The sequence below is a fragment of the Mastigoproctus giganteus genome, chromosome 4 (assembly GCF_048544385.1).
Source record: "Mastigoproctus giganteus isolate SK-2022 chromosome 4, ASM4854438v1, whole genome shotgun sequence".
NCBI lineage: Eukaryota > Metazoa > Arthropoda > Arachnida > Uropygi > Thelyphonidae > Mastigoproctus > Mastigoproctus giganteus.
The window spans coordinates 211420774-211440066 of NC_143578.1; the positions used below are offsets into that span (position 1 = coordinate 211420774).

The following is a 19293-nucleotide window of genomic DNA, read 5'->3' on the forward strand; positions in this document are numbered from 1 at the left end:
TAGCGTAAGGTATAACATAAAGCCAGTAAATCAGAATGTTTTATAATAGGGATTTTAACTTTCCTGATATTGACTGGAACGTGTGGGTTGGTCATTCACACACTATCAAGACTTTTGTGGATATATTGCATGATTGTTTTCTACAGCAACACGTTAGAAAAGCATCCAGAGAGAGTAATACTCTTGACCTGGTTATCAGCAGTGATTATTCAGCATTAAGAATTTGCAAATAAAGGAACCACTGGATGGCAGTGATCACAGCGTACTGATGTGGGATTTACTTAAAGATGTAGTTTTTGTTTTTTGTAAAGGCGATTACAGTGGTCTCAGACAGTTTTTAAATTCTATACAGTGGGACCAACTGATGATGTTATCAACAGCAAATTCTAAATGGGAAGCATTCATGGAATTAATCCTGGAAGCTACTAGGCTTTTCATACCAACTAAGAAATACTGTTCAAGGTTTAGGCATAAATGGATGTCATATGAACTATTGAGACTCTTGGCAGAGAAGAAAATTGTAGTGTCAGGAGACTAGGCACCTCTGAGGTGATCTAATTGATGTTTATAAGGCCTTGAATGGTTTGATCAAGCTCAATGCTGATGGCATTCTTCCTCCTGCTCAGATTACACACCTGAGGGGACATGAATTCAAATTAAAGAAAGACGGTTGTAGAATAGATATGCAGAAATTCGCCTTTAGTCAGCAGGCGGTTGATTGCTGGAAGAAACTTATATCCATTGTTGTGAAAGTTGATAGCTTAAATAAATTCAAGGAAGAACTGAACATAGATTTGGAGTGAATGGATGGGTGAAATGGGAAGTTTTTTTTTTTGGCTAATGCTGTATAAGCTGGCTTTCTTGCATAATATGCCTCAAATAATGCTAACATAAAAAGACGACACAATATATTCCAAATGCAGAAAGTTAAAAACAAAATCCAAATCACAGTATTTAAAATAATTCGCATTCTTTCCTGCTTTTCGAATGACTTGAAAATTTTTGCATATTTGAGTGAATTTGGGCAGAAGTCTAAATTTGAAAATTGCATGTGCTGTGTTATCAGCAAAGATCATCCTTAGAAAAAAAAATTAATATTTTCTAATAACAAAGAATGTTTAGGGGAGCATTCTGTGCAATGTGAAAACAGATTACATTTGATTAAGTGTGCATTTACATCTTTAAAAAGATGCTACACCCTCAGATGGTTCCAGACTTTGCAAAAGTTAAATGACATGTTGAAAGAAAGTCACGAGTTATGGTTAAATTTGAAAGTGTCTGCAATTCTGCCTAGACACGATAGGAGGGAGTATGTGATGAGAACCTTTTCAATCAGTTCAGCCCTGGACAGCTTGTGTAAGGCAGGCTCATGGGTAGAATTTTTCTGTGTTGGTCTGTGCTTGTTAACAGGAGAAACTGTTTTTACAGGGATGGGGTACACTTAAATAGAAAGGGTACAAGAAAAGGGGGTAGAGATTAACAATAGATTAACATAGCTGCAGACTAATAGATTAACAATAGCTGCAGTCAGAAGTTAAAGTCATTCTTAACTTCTACTATTGGAATGAGCAGTGGCCTGAAAAGCAAGGTTCTGGGGATTTCAAGAACTGCTGGGAGTCATCATGGAACAAATAAATACTTGGGCTCTGTTTAGGTAACCAAGAGTAAGAACAAGTATGTATACTTCATGTACACCAATGCCAGGAGTATAGTAAATAAATTCAGTGAATTTGAAGTCTGGGTCAAGAAATCAAACATGGGTATTGTTGGGATATCAGAGCATACATATTTGCATGTACACCAATGCCACGAGTATAGTAATTAAATTTGATGAATTTGAAGTGTGGGTCAAGACATCAAAGGTGGATATTGTTGGAATATCAGAGATGTGGTGTCACACAGATATAAGGAATGCAGAATTGGAATTTGGGAAGTTAATGTGTACAGAAGGAACAGACAGGATAGGAAAGGAGGTGGGGTTATGCAGTTAGTTAGGAAACATAAAATCAAAGGCAGTGCATCCAATTAACATGGGTGGCCAGTGCAATGTTGAGTCAGTTTGGTGTGACATAAGCACTGGGAAAGCAAAAATGACAGTCGAATTCTGTTATAGGCCTAATGACTGATGAGCACAGTGAACAACTGTACAGAGAAATAGTGGGCCAGTAAATAAGAATGTCTTATAATGGGTGATTTTTATTTTCCAGATATTGACTGGAACTTGTGGGTTGGTCACTCGCACACTAGCAAGGCTTGTGGATTTATTGGATGACTGTTTTCTACAAGAGCATGTTCAAGAGGCAACCAGAGGGAGTGATCTCTTGATCTGATTAATAAAAGAACCACTAAGTGGCAGTGATCACAGAGTACTGATGTGAGATTTACTTAAAGATGTAGCTACCATCAGGGGTAAAGGGAGAGGTTTTTGCTTTCGCTAAGGTGACTATGTTGGTCTCAGATAGTTTTTAAATTCTATACGGTGGGACGAACTGATGATGTTACGAAAAGAAAATTCTAAATGGGATGCATTCAAGGAATTAATCTTGGAAGCTACTAGGTTTTTCATACCATCTAAGAAATACTGTTCAAGGTTAGGCCTAAATGGATGTCAGATGAACTAATGAGACTCCTGGCAGAGAAGAAAAATGTGTGTGATTCATATAAATTATCAGATGACACAGAAGCCTATGGTAAATATAAGCTAGTCTGTGATCAGATTGCAAAGGAGGTTAGGCAAGTGTAGGCACATTAAAAGAATTCTTTGGCAAAGGATGTAAAGAAAATCAGCAAAGACTTCTTTCCTTATGTAAACATTAGAAGGAAGGATGGATCACATTAGTCCTCTTGATATCGATGGTTCAACTGTTGATGATCCAGCTTAGGTAGCTGACAAACTGAAAGGGTATTTTGCATCTACATTCACACATGAGGAATTCTGTGGGAAGTGGAGGCCGGAAGTTTATCAAACTCTAATGGAGAGATAAATGATTTTGTAATAACCGAAAGGAAAGTGTAAGAGAAATTATTGAAGTTAAATATAAGAAAGGCACCTGTGGTGGATCGAACTCTTCAATTATATTAAAGGAGGCAGCAAAGGAAATAAGCAAACCATTAGCGACAATTATGAAACTATCCTTGGGTTCAGGGAAGGTATTCAAAATTGGATCCCCAATTCAAAAAAGGGGATCAAAGGATGATACGAGTAATTACAGACCTGTTAGTTTAACTTCTGTTCCATGGAAAGTAATGGAGTCACTGGTTAAAGAAGCAATGCAGGATCATCTAGACAACACTGCAATTATAGTTCAGACACAGCATGGGTTTGTTCAGGGGAAATCTTGCCTGACCAAGTTGATTGGATACTACAATGTGGTCACAAAAGAACTGGATGCAAAAAATAATTTTAATATCATACTCTTCAATTTCAAGAAAGCTTTTGATACTGTTGTACATAAGGCTGCTGTACAAATTGGAGCAGCATGTCATTAATGACATAGTAATAGTCATGTGATGCAAGAAAGCAAGCATATGAGTTAATGTAGCATCAGCCAAAAAAAAAAAAAAAAAATTCACACAACCATTCCCTCTAAATGTTTGTCCAGTTCCTCCTTGAATTTATTTAAGCTATCAACTTCCACAACGACAGATGGAAGTTTGTTCCAGCAATTAACTACCTGCTGGCTAAAGGCAAATTTCCGCACACCTATTCTACATCTGTCTTTCCTCAATTTAAATTTATGCCCCCTTAAGTTTGTAATCTGAGCAAGTGGAAGAATCCTATCAGAATTCAGCATGCTCAACCCATTATATACACCTCAATCAGATCACCTCACAGGACCCTAGTCTCTAGCTGCTAAAATTTGTAGAACTTATCCTTTCATTCCCCTCACCAATCTTGTTGCCCTTCTCTGTACATGCTGAAGCAAATCTACATCCTTCCTAAAATGAGGCCTCCAGACCTGTATGCAGTACTCAAGGCATAGCCTGACTATTGCCTTATATAAATGGATAATCACCTTCTTTTTTCTGCTAGAAAAATTCCTGTATATCATTGACAAAACCCGTGACCTGCTCTTGCAGCCTGTCTGCATTGCTCAGAAAACTTCATATCTGACTTCACAATTACTCCTAGGTCTTTTTAATTTTCTTCCACCCAAAGTGTAGTACCACACAGTTGGTACCTTCCTCTGGAGTTACTTCTACCCATATGCAGTACTTTGCATTTGTCAATGTTAAACTTCAGTTGCCACTTCTCAGCCAGTCTGCTCAAATTTTCTAGATCCTGTTGTAGTAACACACTGCCATTACTGTCATTAACAACCCTGCCAACCTTTGTATCATCTGCAAACTTCGACACTAAGCCTGATATACCTTCATCAATATCATTGATAAATATACAAAACAACAGTGGTCCCAACACCGAACCCTGTGGAACTCCACTAATAACATTAGTCCACGGAGAGCAGCACCCATTGATTACCACCCTCTGTCTTCTCCCACTTAACCATCCTTTTATCCATTGTAGCAACTTACCATTAATACCACTCTGCTCCAATTTGTACAATAGTCTTCCATGCACAACAGTGTCAAAAGCTTTCCTGAAACCCAAGTATATGATATCAAAATTATTTTTTGCATCCAGTTCCTTTGTAACCACATCATAGTATCCAATCAAATTTGTCAGACAAGACTTTCCCTTACCAAACCCATGCTGAGGATGAAGTCAATTTCATTAGTTTTGTTTATTAGTTTCATTAATTTCATCCATTTGGGCTTTTCCATGTCGACTTCCTGTTCTCCTTTTTCTTGAAAAAAGTGTTCATTCTTCTCGAGATTCTGCAAATTCTACAAGTTTTTCACCTGTTTTGTTTCTTTCACCAATTCCAAAATTTCTTATAGTTTCTCTTTCTGTGCTGTTTTGTTTATTTTCAACTTTAGCATTGAAGTCCCCCATAATGATGGTGAAGTGAGTTCTCTGTTTATCTAGAAGTCTCTTAATTTTGGTGTATATTTTTTTTAACCTCTTCATCATTGTGGCTCGATGTTGGTGCATATATCGTTATAACTTTTAGTTAGCACCTCGTAGAAATCCTGAGTAGTAATCTTAACACCCGTGGTGATATACTTTTGAATTACTAAATGTTGTTTTTTTATATCTTTATGGACCAAAATGCCAACTCCACCTTCACTCTTTTCACTGTTTCCATTGGTGTACATGATGAAATGTATAGAACACTTAATGTTCACTATGCATTTATTCAAACCAATTGTAGATAAATGAGTGGTTGTATATGTTACTAAATCTATATTCACTTAATTCGCTGCATAAGTTTCAACTCCACAATACAAACTCAATCCCTAAAATTTTCGATTGCACCTTATAATTAATAAATTCACAATAAGCAAAGCTGTGAAGAGATGGAAGAAAAAGTGATCTGTTATTATTATTGTCAAATGAACCAAGCTTTATTATTCTATTTATACATTAATTTAACTGTTTTTAGTTAACTGTAGGCTAGTATGCTAAAGATCCAGTCGTGGTCCAGTAGTTAGTATGCATAGCCACAAGTAAGGAGTTGCATGTTTGTGCCTGTACACCGTCTCAAAAGATACATGGCCCATTGTTGACTGTGGTGCTGGAAACCAGCTGCCCATACATATGTTGTCATGATCAATATGAAAACTGCTGGTCTTGGCTGTCCAAGAGAATAAATCAAAATTTATTTTATTTATTTATTTTTAAGAAGACAAAATGCACAAGGCATAATTTCTTATGGGTTTAGGTAATTAACTATATAATATCAGTGTAGATACACCATAGTTTAGCCACAAATTTGAACTACGTATGTAATGTAAAGGCATCGTTTTAATTGTATCTCATATTGTGGGTGCCTTCACAACGAGATAGCTCGTATTGCACTACTTCGAATAAATAATGCTTCTCTAGTGGAGAAGACTACTGTTATTTATTTTCAGTGGATACCACCATCCAGACAATCGTTTCGAAGCTAGTTGGCTTCATCATCGGTGGGTGGACAGGTACCCTGGTAATGCAACATGCCATTGTGGAAATAACTTCGCAACTGTGATGGCATGCTGCATTACCAGGGTACCTGTCCACCCACTGATGATGAAGCCAACTAGCTTTGAAACAATTTTCTGGGTGGTGATATCCACTGAAAATAAATAACAGTAGTCTTCTCTACTAGAGAAGCATTATTTATTCGAAGTAGTGCAATACCAGCTATCTCGTTGTGAGGGCACCCACAATATGAGATACAATTAAAACGATGCCTTTACACTACATACATAGTTCAAATTTATGGCTAAACTATGGTGTATCTACACCGATATTATATAGTTATTTATTTATTATATTTTTCCATTTCTATATGGCTGGAATATTGAATTGCACCCAGTTGTCTATGCCTGTTTGGTTCTTGCAAATGTAGAGAAAATAACAGGCTTATACATGTGATTGAGAATATCATTTATTTTTTAGTTAAATATGAATTTTTTCTAAAAATTTATTTAATTTTAGTTGCATTATGATTGATCAAAGTAATGGTACTTTTACTATTTCAGAAATGAGAGACTGTGCCACACCAATGATTGTAAATATGTTACGTGTTGTCATCGCTCTTACCTTTTTTGCAGTCATTACTAGTTTAATTCAGTTTTTTCTTGATACACTTGGAGTTATGCAAAAGTGGCTAAAAACCATTAGAAGAAATGCAGTTGGTAGCATTCTTACAGGTAAGAAGAAAATAGTAAAATCAAAGCATGCACAAGTTTTATTACTTTTTATTGCAGATAAAAATCATTACAATAGGACCTTATAAATCTGGCAACATAGACACTTAGACCTTACCACTTTTTTTTTTTTGAAGCCTAGTACTGCATGGTGCATTTGATAGTAAAGTGTACGAAGCGTTAACTACTGTAGAAAGGTTATACAATGTTCTGATAGAGTGGAGAAGCAGTGTTGCTACTCAAATTTTTCAGAAAAATTCACAATTGTAATTGTACATTAAATGCATCAATTGCTATAGCTTCTTGATGCCAGTCAGACTTTTGCCATATGGTGCAAAGAAGCCAAGCCTTTGAATAATTTTCCTCAAAGCTGTCAGCCTTGCTACCCTTGGAAGTATGTTATTCTAGTGGTTAACAGCTCACTGAATAAAGGAAAACTTCCTCCAGTCCATTCTGTAGCTTGTTCCCTTTAGAGTGAACTTTTTTTTTACCTGGTTTTAGTCATTTAATATCAAGAAAATTTTACTTTTATTCATTCATTTTACGATGACCTCTCAGGGCTTCATAAAATTCACTCAGATCTCATCTAAGGTTCTTAGTTTTGAAATTCTGTAGTTGCTACATACTTGAAATTTTCCTTATATGAGTGCCCTTTTGCTAATTTCACCAGGCATGTTGCCAGTCTTTGGATCTTTTCAAGAAGCTCTTTTACATGAACCATAATACTCTTGAGTGCAGCCTCATAATTGTATTCTATAGGAATTAGAAGTTTCCTTTTCCTCACTATCTCAAGCAACTGAAATTAGCAGAATCATAATGAAGCAAGGTTATGTAGCATTAGCCAAAAAAACAAACACAACAGTATTGAATGTCACCTTCTCCCACTAAAGAAATTTTCAGAACATGTTCAGAATTTAAATTTATGCCTTAGTCCTAAAGACTAATGTCAAGATGCCTTTAATTTACTTAGCCATTTCAAAGCCTTAAACACTTCATTGAGATCACTTTGCAGATGTCTGATTTTTGAATGCTGTTACAGAACTGAAATCTCCATGATAAGAATACGTTTGTGCATTCAAGCAATCTTGCCACTCTTCTCTGTACACTTTGTAGCAGATCTATGTCTCTAAAATTGAGCTTCCAAACCTGTGTGCAGTATTGAAGATGATAGTATGAACCAGAGCTGTAATGCTCAATACGTTCTACATTGATATCAATATTTGTAAAATAATAAGAGAAGTTTACTTCAATATAATACGTAGAACACTTTCGTATGATACTCTCCAGCAATTAAAACAAAAAAATCGAAAATCTTATATTGCAGTAAAAAAATAATTAAAAATAAATTGAACACAATTAAAATAATTTAATTGAACACAATTAAATTTAATTGTGTTCAGTTGATTTTTAATTATTTTTTTACTGTAATATAAGATTTTCGATTTTTTTTGTTTTCCGGTGTGGAGGCTAGCATACTCCCACCAAACCAGACTGCATATCGTTGCATATGATGGGAAATCACTTGAACTTCTATTGGTTTGGGTTTGATCCTTCCTCCACTAAGAGTTTCACTCAATTTTAGTCTGGCATCTACCACTCGTTTTAGATCTCTCTGCAACCTTCTTCCAAAGTCTCGAAACATTGTGGAATCACCTGATAATACAATATTTTTATACGGTGGCCTCCTTACATCAATAGGGCAACTCTGAATGCAAGTATCAACAATTTCTGATATTGGAGTCATGAAGTCTGGATTTGCAAACTCGGGATGAAAGAAAATCTCTGGTCCCAAGAACCTCTCATAACCAACATCAACTGAAAAACTGTGCTTGGTAACAGTATTCCAACCATCATATTTTTTAATCCATTTACTTGGTTCTTGATCATACTTATAAAATTCCTTTGCAATATCTGGGCAGATATAGCAGAAGCGCTCCTTAATTGCTTTGGCTGTTTCTAGAGACTGTTCTGGAGGTATTCCTACCTCCCTTTCACGAAGAAGACTCTGAATAAAATAAGTAACATTTCTTCCAGCAATAGGAATGTGTTTAATGCAACTTCCAATGCATATCCTTCAGCCACAGGAATGCAGTGAGTGACTCCATCACCTGAATCAATAACAAGTCCTGTTAATGTTCTTTCTCCAACTTGACGTGATGTCCAGGAAGCAGCTAATGCCAGTACAGCCTGAACTGCTATATATAAGCCAGGAACCTTGAATGATTCAAACATTATCTCAGCTGTGTATTCTCTGTTTTCTGGAGTGTTTAATATTAAAGGAGGCAGCAAAGGAAGTAAGCAAGAAACCCTTAGCCATAATTATGAGAGCTTCCTTGGACTCAGGGGAAGCACCCATGGACTGGAGATGTACAAATGTGACCCCAATTCACAAAGGAGGATCAAAGGGCGACACAAGTAATTATAGACCTATTAGTTTAACTTCTGTTCCCGGAAAATGAATGGAGGCACTGGTTAAAGAAGCACTGCAGGATCATCTAGACAAGACTTCAGTTATAGCTCAGACACAGCATGGTTTTGTTAAGGGGAAGTCTTGCCTGACCAATTTGATTGGATACTATGATGCAGTCACAAAAGAACTGGATGCAGGGAATAACTTTGATATTATATACTTGGATCTTAAAAAGGCTTTTGATACTGTTGCACATGGAAGACTGCTGCACAAATTGGAACAGTGTGGCATTGAAGGCAAATTGGTAATCAATGGACACTGCTCATCGTGGACTAATGTTATTAGTGGAGTCCCTCAGGGTTCAGTATTGGGTCCATTATTGTTTTCTGTATTTATAAATGATATTGATGATGGTATATCAAGCTTAATGTCCAAGTTTGCAGATGATACGAAGGTTGGCAGGGTTGTCAAGGACACTACTGACAGTATGATACTGCAACAGGATCTGGAAAGGTTGAGCAGATGGGCTGAGAGGTGGCAAATGAAGTTTAACATTGACAAATGTAAAGTACTACATATGGGAAACAGCAACCCCAGAGCAACGTATCAACTCTGCTGTACTACACTGTCAGTGGTAGAGAATGAAAGGCACCTGGGGGTGGTTGTGCAGGCAGATATGAAGTTTTCTGAGCAGTGCAGACGGGCTGCAAGAGTAGCTCATGGTGTATTGTCGATGATATATAGGAATTTTTCTAGCAGGGATTAGGAGGTGGTTATTCCCTTGTATAAGGCAATGGTCAGGCCACACCTAGAGTACTGTATACAGGTCTGGAGGCCTCATTTCAAGAAGGACGTAGAGATGCTGGAACGAGTACAGAGAAGGGCAACAAGATTAGTGAATGGAACAAAGGGGTGCTCTTACAAAGAAAGGCTTAAGTTTTGCAAATTACAGTGTCTGGAGACTAGGCACCAGCGAGGTGATCTGATAGAGGTGTATAAAGCCTTGAATGGTTTGAGCATGCTCAATGCTGATGGGTTTCTTCCTCTTGCTCAGAATAATCACCTGAGAGTGCATAAATTCAAATTGAGGAAAGACAGATGTAGGATAGACGTGTGGAAATTTGCCTTTAGCCAGCGGGTGGTTGGTGGGTGGAACAGACTTCCATCCCTTGTCATGGAAGTTGATAGCCTAAATAAGTTTAAGGCTCAGCTGGACAAGTATTTCGAACGAACGGAGGGGTGAAGTGGAAGTAGTTATTTTTTATTTATTTATTTAACTAATTTTATTTTATTATTATTATTTTTTTTTTTTTTGGCTGATGCTGCATAAGCTTGCTTTCTTGCATCAAATGTCTCTACTAATGCTAATGTCCGCTTGGATCATAACTCCAAACCTCTTTCTTCCTCTGCTGTTTTTATTTCAAGACCTTTGGGATAAAAATTATTTTGGGACTGTTATTTCCTGAATGTAAACTGTAAAAGCTTGTATTTTGCAGCATTAAAACATAGTTGTCATGTGTCTGACCACCTCTGAAGCTTGTCTAGTTTGCCTTGAAGGAGTGCTCTGATCATTAACCACCCGCTCGATCTTCACGTTATCTGCAAATTTTGATATCATGCCCTGTAATTGATTGTCAGTATTGTTTAAGAAAATCAGAGAAAGGAGTTCTAGCCCTGGAAGATTCTAAAGAGTCTTCCAGGGTTAGAACTATTACAACTGTTCAATGAAGTCTTAGTTTGTTTTTGTCAATAATATGCATAGAATAAAACATGGATTTTGTATTCCCACACAGAGAGTTTGGTGGATTGTGGTGGTCATTGTACAATGCCATTTTTACCAGCCTATTTGTTATTGTATTCTATTTAAAAAGTCAGAAACATAACACAAAATTTAGGCTGGTACATTGTCATGCAGAAACACATCCATTCTCTGCTTTTTTTTAAGGGGGATATGTCTTCCAGTAGTTCCCACATTGTTTTGCAGAAAATGTAGGTGTGCCATTCCTGAAGGCCTTGCTGGTTGAAAACATAAGGACGAATGAGATTGTCCTCAAGAAAATCACATTAAACATTAAAGGAACAGGCATGTTGATAATGATTACTGACGATCAAATGCAAGTTTTCTTTGACCTAGGTATAAGATTTGTTTCGAGATTAAGAATTTCATTTATTATAAAACATGGTTCATCTGTAACCTGGGAATGACATGTACATTGCAAAATGAGCCACTGACAGAACTTCTCTTCCTCTTTTTTTTTTCCCTATTTATTCATATGTAATGTAACCAGTTTTTGTTCAAGCTTACAAGAATTGTTGCCACAGTGTGAAACACTGTTTATGTAATGTCCTCTGTATGCTCGTAGATAGTATGCTCATAATAGATGGAAATTTATGTGAATTGCAGTTTGTCATACCACCATTTACTCATAATGGTTTCAGCTTATCTGTTTCAGCACAATTTGGCCTTAGTTGCCCTTGTGCCAATAAACTCCCATTAAAACCAACCAACTAAGCTTATCTGTTTCTCTAAGTTGTCGCTCTACAGCAGTATATGTTACATGATTTGACATTTGTGAAGTCAGAAATATTTTGGCATATTTGAAGAGTGGCATATCTTATGGAATTCTTAAGAGCCATGCTATAAATAAAAATCATATCAGTTCACTTGGCAAAGTAAACAGATTAATAGTGTCTTCATAATATGTTTAATAAATGCTTTCTGTGAACAAAACAGGCATTGTAGAATCTGAAACTCTGGTAACAAGACAATAGGTAGAATAATACTATGCATGTCACCGTTGGTACGCATGCTTTGTACTGTTAAAGCCTGTTTTATGTAGTTATATTTTTGTTATTTGAATATAAAAATGTGTTTCCATTTTATGAGGTTTTTTTTTATTTTATGATTAAAGTTTAATATTTTGGAAATAAAATTTTCAGATATACATTTATAGGACCCTTTTTTTCTTATTTTTAGCTGTAGAATATGCCTGTACATTTTTTCCATGCAATTTTGAACCACCCTGTATAATCTGCCATAGCAGAAGCAATGGCACTTGAACTGTGGAACTTTGGAGTAACTTATTTTTATTATATTTTTTTTAAATGCCATATTTTTGAGAATTTGGAATTTTACCATATATTTATAAATTTTATATGTGTATATGATGAATTGGACCAAATGCAAATATTGTGCAGTGCATATATCCAGTGCTTTGTAGGACAAGATGGCATTCCATTTATCTCTTTCTCTCTGTCTTTTTTTTTTTTTTTTTGTGAGAATTTAAGAAATATGCAAACTGTCATGTCACTTGGGAATTGAAATACGTTATCCATACCTAGATAGTATGAACTAGAGCTGTAATGCTCAATATGTTCTACGCTGATATCAGTATTTTTTTCCGTTTTAATTTCTGGAGAGTATCATACGGAGGTGTTCTACGTACTATATTGAGATAAACTTCTCTTATTATTTTACAAATAGTTATCCATACCTGAACAAAACCAGATACTTTTTTTTTCACTTTAATCGTATTCCACACAAATTTTCACACAAACCCTAATTGCACTTGCAGAGTGATTTGTTTAAGGCCTTGAATGGATTAAGCTGAATGTGAATGACATTCTTCCTCTTGCTGAGACTACACACGAGAGGGCATAAATTTAAGTAGAGGAAGGATGGTTGCAGGATAGATGTGTGGAAGTTTGCCTTTAGCCAGCAGGTAGTTGATTGTTAGAACAGGCTTCCATCTGTTGTAAAAATGGATGGTTTGAATAAATTGAAGGAAGAACTAGATAAATTCTTGCAGGGTGTGGCTGGGTGAAGTGTGTGTAGTGGGTTTATTTATTTATTTTTTTTTTGGTTGATGCTATGTAAGCTTGATTTCTTGCATCATTTGCCACTGCTACTAGTATTCAGGCCTGAGTTTTTTGTTTTGAAATTACTCCAAAGTAACTAAAGCCATGGGACACAAGTAAACTACATTTATTTTATGATCCATTTGTGTGGTGACTTCATGGAAAATGCAACTTTCTGAGAGAAAAAATCATCAAGCAACTCTCTCCTGAGACTAATTCAGCCTTGATGTGACTAAAGCCCTTGAAATTCTCTTGCCCTAGGTTCAAGTTCTTTGAGGGAACTTGAAACTAGGCTTTTTCACATATACCATCAAAGGAAATACCACTCTGCTTGCCAAGAGTATGTAGATCTGAAATGTATCTTTGCTATCTGTTCCAACAATATGCCGTTACAAAAAGGCAGTAATTTTTTCATGCATTAACCTTGATATCTGATTTCTACATTATTTAATGAAAAGGGCAATTTCTGATGTTATCGGTATGTTGGCAAAATATGTAAGGCATTTATATAGTCTTTCAGTGAGCTAATTAACTTCAAAAATTCCAAGGAACCTAGAGTCTATCTTTTCTCAGTATCAATATTGGTATGGTTCGATACTGAGACAGGTAGTTGAAGTTTACATAGGTTTAGCCCTTGTCCACAGCAAATGCCTACAGTGTCAGCATGGATTTGTATTTTGTTGTTTCTGTGATCTCTCAAGGCAGTATCCAGTACAGCAGGCCCTCATTATAACACGGTTCACTTTATGCTGATTCGCTATAATGCTGTTCTTATATTATAAACTGGTATCTGAATATAACGCTGTCACAAATCACTATAACGCTCTTTTACCAGCGTACAGATTGCATTTTTGGCATATTTAACGAAAATGTTTCATCTGATGAAGTCGTTAGCTTGAAAACGAATAGAAAAACAGCATTAAAATGTTTCCCACACAGACGAGAAATTTTCCCGCACTCAGTTAAATTTTCTCACACGCTAATTAAATTGCAGTACAGTGGCTTGTTATGTAGTTCCGAGATCAACATTTTAAAAAATGATCAAGTATATTGCTTTTAATATTTGCATTATATGCATTTATCTGAAGTCTAGTCATCACTCGGTACAGTATTAGACATCGTGCGTAACAGACAGACTCAAACATTGTATCATAATTAATGCAACCAACGCAGTTACATATTCAAAGAGTTAATGATGGCGGATAGGCGCCTCCATAGCCAGGTGGGAATGAGCAGCAGTGCGTAGCACATGCTTCTTGATTAGACCGGTGTTTGAGCCCGTCACCACCGGATGCGGAAAGGTCAGGGAATGACCACTGCATATCCCGGAGCAATTAGTTGGCCTTAGTTGCTAATGCTCCTAAAAATCAAATAACAACAACAATGGCGGATAAGGATGAAAAAGCAATGTCTGGACGCAGTATGAAGACTACAAATGTAAGAAAAAGACTGAATTTGAAAATTAAATTAGACGTTTTGAAGCAGATTGATTCTGGTCAACGACAAGCGAATGTGTGCCATAATTTAGGAATGGCAGGTTTAACTGTAAGAACAATTATAAAAATAAAGAATTAATTTTATCAGTGGGAAAGACAGTTGTTCCACTCCAATCAACTAGGGCTAGGCCGGCTATTAGGATTGAAATGGAGAGACTAACTAATTTTATTGAAGATTATATCCAATGCAGAATTTAGTTAAGTTAAATATAATAAAAAAGAGAGAGATTAGCCTATATGATGATCTGAAGAAAGCTCACTTAAAAAAAAAAAAATGTGGAACCATTTAAAACTAGTAAGGGCAGGTTGAATAGATTTAAAATCCAGGGAGAAGCCGCAAATGCAGATTGAGGAGCCGAAACTTTCAAAAAAGAACTTGTTAAAATTATTGAAGAGGTGTATTATGTGTTTATACTTCTCAACAAGTTTTTAACTTAGATGAAGCAGGACTTTTTTGTAAACAAATGCCTAAAAGAAGTTTCATATTGAAAGAAGAAAAAAAGTATGCCAGGTTTCAAAGCAGTGAAAGATCGCTTGACTTTATTGTTGGGTGGTAATGCTGTGGGGGATTTTAAATTAAAACAGTTTTAGTTTACCAGGAAGAGGGCCAAACTACAACTCAAAATCAACACATTTTTCATGATTAAATTCATCAATTAAATTAAATCAATTTAGATCAATTAAATTCATGATTTTAATTAGAATTTTAAGTTTAATTTTGATATTTAAGTAGTTACCACATAATTATATACGTATGTAATACAGAATATTTTATATGTACAAATATTTGAATATTAAGTATTTTGACCGACATTTGTGCATCTTTTCACTACCATTTATTATTGATTAGGAAATATCCTATGGCACCGACCGCAACTCTCAAATACATATGTTACCTTATGGGAATGTGGCGCTTGCTTAGTGCGGATTCACTTAGCGCTCTGTGTTTCCGGAAAGAATTATCAATGCGGGTGTCACCTGTATAACTGATCTGGAGAAGGCATCACAAAGCATGTTGCTAGTATTTCTCCCTGGCATGTTTTGAGCAACAGTTGGCAATGCTGTACTGCATTTCAGCCCTTTACTTATAAGGCAACTGCATTATAAATAAATGCAATGAACATAGGATTAATTTCAGTTTCAAGTTTTCCAGCTAAATTAATTACAACATAATATATTCAGTCTTCTATTACAACTTATTTAATTATTCAACCCTCTTCCCCATTCCACATGCAGAAAAATAATTCATCTCACAAGGTATTTTTATTCCATTTCTGATTAAAGTTTTCATCAAGAGAATGTCCTGGGATGTACAGTGGTTTCTCTTTTATCTTTCCTTTCTTCTAATTTTCAGGGCTTTATCCTAGCAGATCCCTTATAGTTCACATTGTTTTTAATATTGTATTGTCATAGCCTCTCAACCCAGCCCACTGACATGGTTCAGGGGTTACCGAAGTATTGTTTTTGTTCATCCAAGCCTTTGTTCCTGAGATAGGATCTCCAGTGGACAAGTTTCTACTTTATATATTTTTAGAGAATTGTGTAATTCTCATTTAGGTTTTGATTAAGTGTTCCACTTTAATATCAAATTTCACACTAATTGAGTAAATAGACCTGTATTTATGGTCTTGTGAAAATTTTTGTAGCTGTGTTAATTTTTATTATATATTTTTTTTGTATAGTTATATATTGTTTTAGGTAGTAATAGTAGTTTCCAGTAAAACTAATGAAATTCAAGACAGTAGAGTTTGATTGTAGAGGTAGACCCATATTTTTATTAATCAAAAAGATGAATGACAGTTCTCTAAACAAAACTTATGTAACCTCTGTTTGTAGTAGTTTTACTGCATTGGCTTGTTAAATTTCATTATTAAAAGAATGCCTTGTTAATCATACTATTTTGCTTATTTATTTACTTTATAATTGTAAGAAAAATAGATTTTTTATTATTATTATATTTTTTTTTTGCTTTGAGAGAACTGTTTAACACAAGATATGTTTTCTTTCATTAGTGTTCTTCTCTGTTGCTGTTGTTGGCATTTGTTATTATGTGTCTACATTGATGGAACAGCAACAAGAACAATCAAAAGGTAACACAGGAACAAAAGTTGAAGTGAAATTTGACATCAGCTATTTCCTTGTAACTGGAGCCAGTTCTGTAGCCATTATAGCTGCAGCAGCCAATCTCTTGCGCCGTTATCCTGTTGTAGAAGAACAGGATAATGATGGACTTCTTGATGATTATAATGGTGTAGAAACATTTTCTGTAAGGTTACCTCATTCTCATACTTGGCCTTATCATAGAGACTTTTCCCAGCTGAACAGTTTACCTCCGCCTCCACCATATTCACCATAGCCTGTTAAGCAAGGTACATAAAAGAAAATCATGTGATGACATTTTGTGTAATATAGAAATGCTTTTGTTGAAAGAATTTCATATATTTTAATTTCCTTTTTAAAGGAAAAAAAGTAATCTTTCAAAATATGATGAATATTACTTATCAGGAAGTAGGTTTTAATATATAATTAAAAAATAAATAAATAAAATGAGAGAAGCTAACAGAAATGTAATTAACTGAATTAAAACTGACATTTCATGGTCAGTTTTTCTAGTCCAATTTTGACAAGATTTAGTCCCTTTATTTGCTTTTTAATAAGAAATTAAATTTATATGTAGGATGATCCCACTCTGGAATCATCCTACATATAATGCTTAGCTTATTTATATATTATATCACTATGAAATGTTACCAGTATTTGTATATTCATATCAAAACTAATAAGAACATAAAATAGTTGTAGATAATTACCAGAATCATGTTACATTAATTATATATATTTTATTAAAATTATATTAAGATAAAGATTTCTTCTTGTATTTTATGATCTGTTTATAGTGGCTTGAAACTGAGTACGATAAAAATATTTTGTTAGGTCAATATTTTCAGATTTAATATAACTAAAATAATTATAAAGCTTTGTGAAACACAATGGGTAAATTTTGATTGATTAAGTTGCTTAATATGAAAATTGTGACCAATTGACTGTAGAAATCACTTATAAATATTAAATCTCTAACAGTTAAATATAAAGTGAAATGTTGTGAATGTAGGAACTTGGCTTCACATGGAAGAATAGGTGTAGAGAAGCTAAGCCTCTCAAATATTAGAATTTTAGAATAACAATTGTTAGAGCAGGGAGGAATGGAGTCAATTTACTGACATGTACACTTGAATTTTTGTTCCTTTACTTCATATCAGTGACCTAACACTTATTTTTTATTTTTATTTTTTGTTATGAGGTCAGATACTCCTCACTGTGAAGGTATTACTGAACTTTTTATCATATGTTGACTTCAGTGTGTTTATGGTTATCAGTATCATCAAGAGCATGATGCAGTCCTCATTAACAAAAGCATAATTTCAAAATAAATATTTTGTAACATTTTCATTCAGAATACATTATTCTACAGTAATAATTTAACTCATCAGTCAAGATAGAGGGATAGTAGATATCCACAGTGTTTTTTCAAACCTTTCCCATACAATCTTGTTCAAGCCTTTTAGAAAAGTCATTATTTCTCTTTCATTACAACCAGTTACAAAAGAAAAACAACAGAAACCTTTCAGAAAAATTCATTCACTTCTTATTTTTATATGTCCTGATTTATATACAACACTCCTGTCCCACTGCTTACAGAAGTCAGCCTTCTGTTCTTGCACTCATAGCATGGCCAGTAGTACAAAAAACACTGAGAAAAACTATTTTACTTATTTGTTTCTTATATAATGACTTAAAAGAGGTGTTTTATGGGGTGAGTAATGGATGAGGCCTCTAAAAATAAATGGGAAGATATTATTAAAAAAAAAACTTGAGCATAATCTAATTCCTCGATAACAGAACACCTAAATAATCTCAATTTTTATTGTTGAAGAATTTTTCTATAGAGGAATTAGTGCACCCTTAGATGGGCTCATTGAAAAGATTCTCTCTTGGGTGCTACTTTTGAGTATAGACAAAAATTTTACATCAGCAAGAGTGAAGAACCAATACAAGCAGAAATGCAAGTGAGGCCTTATAGGGTACTCCAGTAATGACAGAATTGTTTAATTTGGTTTTCTATTTCTTTATTCCTAGCCTGTGCAAAAAAAAAAGACAATATCAGAAGAATAGCGTTAGAATTATTAAATGAGGCAAGAAAGTGGACACTTTCTTAATCTCTCTAACAATAAAAAAATAAAAAAAAATTATACTTTCTCTGTAACCAGAAAATATGATAATCTGAATCTGCTTTCAACTTTATCAAACTCTCTATCTTGACTACCTTGGCAGGTAATTTATTCTAGTGATATATATAGCATGCTCCCCAAAGGTATCTTTGGGATCTAGCCCTCTATTGTTACCTAAGATTTAAAATTTGTGCTCCCTGGTTCTTATATCTTTCCTACCAGTGAGAATATATATCTCCCTCATTTATTTTATGGAACCCCTTTAGGGCTTTATACATCTCAGGTGGGTCCACACCCTCTAAGCTGTTTTTCTTATGGACATCAGTTAGTTCCCCTCACCCATCTGATCAGGTCTATATCATTTTATGCATAGGAACAGTGGCATCCTTCTCCATTGTTGCAAAGATCCTATAAATTCTTGGAAGAACACACTATTATAGCTACCTCTTTACACTCTGCACATGGCGCCTCCGTAGCCAGGTGGGAAGGAGCAGCAGTGCGTAGCACACGCTTCTTGATTAGACCGGGGTTCAAGCCCGTCACCACC

General features: G+C 35.1%; 2 protein-coding genes across 2 annotated transcripts in view; one reads left to right on the forward strand and one right to left on the reverse strand.

Moving 5' to 3' along the window:
* Positions 1-16971, forward strand: part of LOC150087379 (transmembrane protein 127-like) — a 37136-nt gene extending 20165 nt beyond the window's left edge. Inside the window, exons 3-4 of the mRNA XM_090372035.1 lie at positions 6586-6756; positions 16530-16971. Of these exons, the coding sequence (XP_090228161.1) occupies positions 6586-6756; positions 16530-16873 (515 nt within the window). The 3' untranslated portion in view covers positions 16874-16971. The remainder of the gene's footprint in view (positions 1-6585; positions 6757-16529) is intronic.
* On the reverse strand, positions 8165-11775 carry LOC150087380 (actin-related protein 3C-like). Its single transcript, XM_090371273.1, is given in 3 exon segments — positions 8165-8820; positions 8823-9061; positions 11669-11775. Coding segments are annotated over 3 exon segments (1002 nt in total).
* Positions 16972-19293: the final 2322 nt, after the last annotated feature.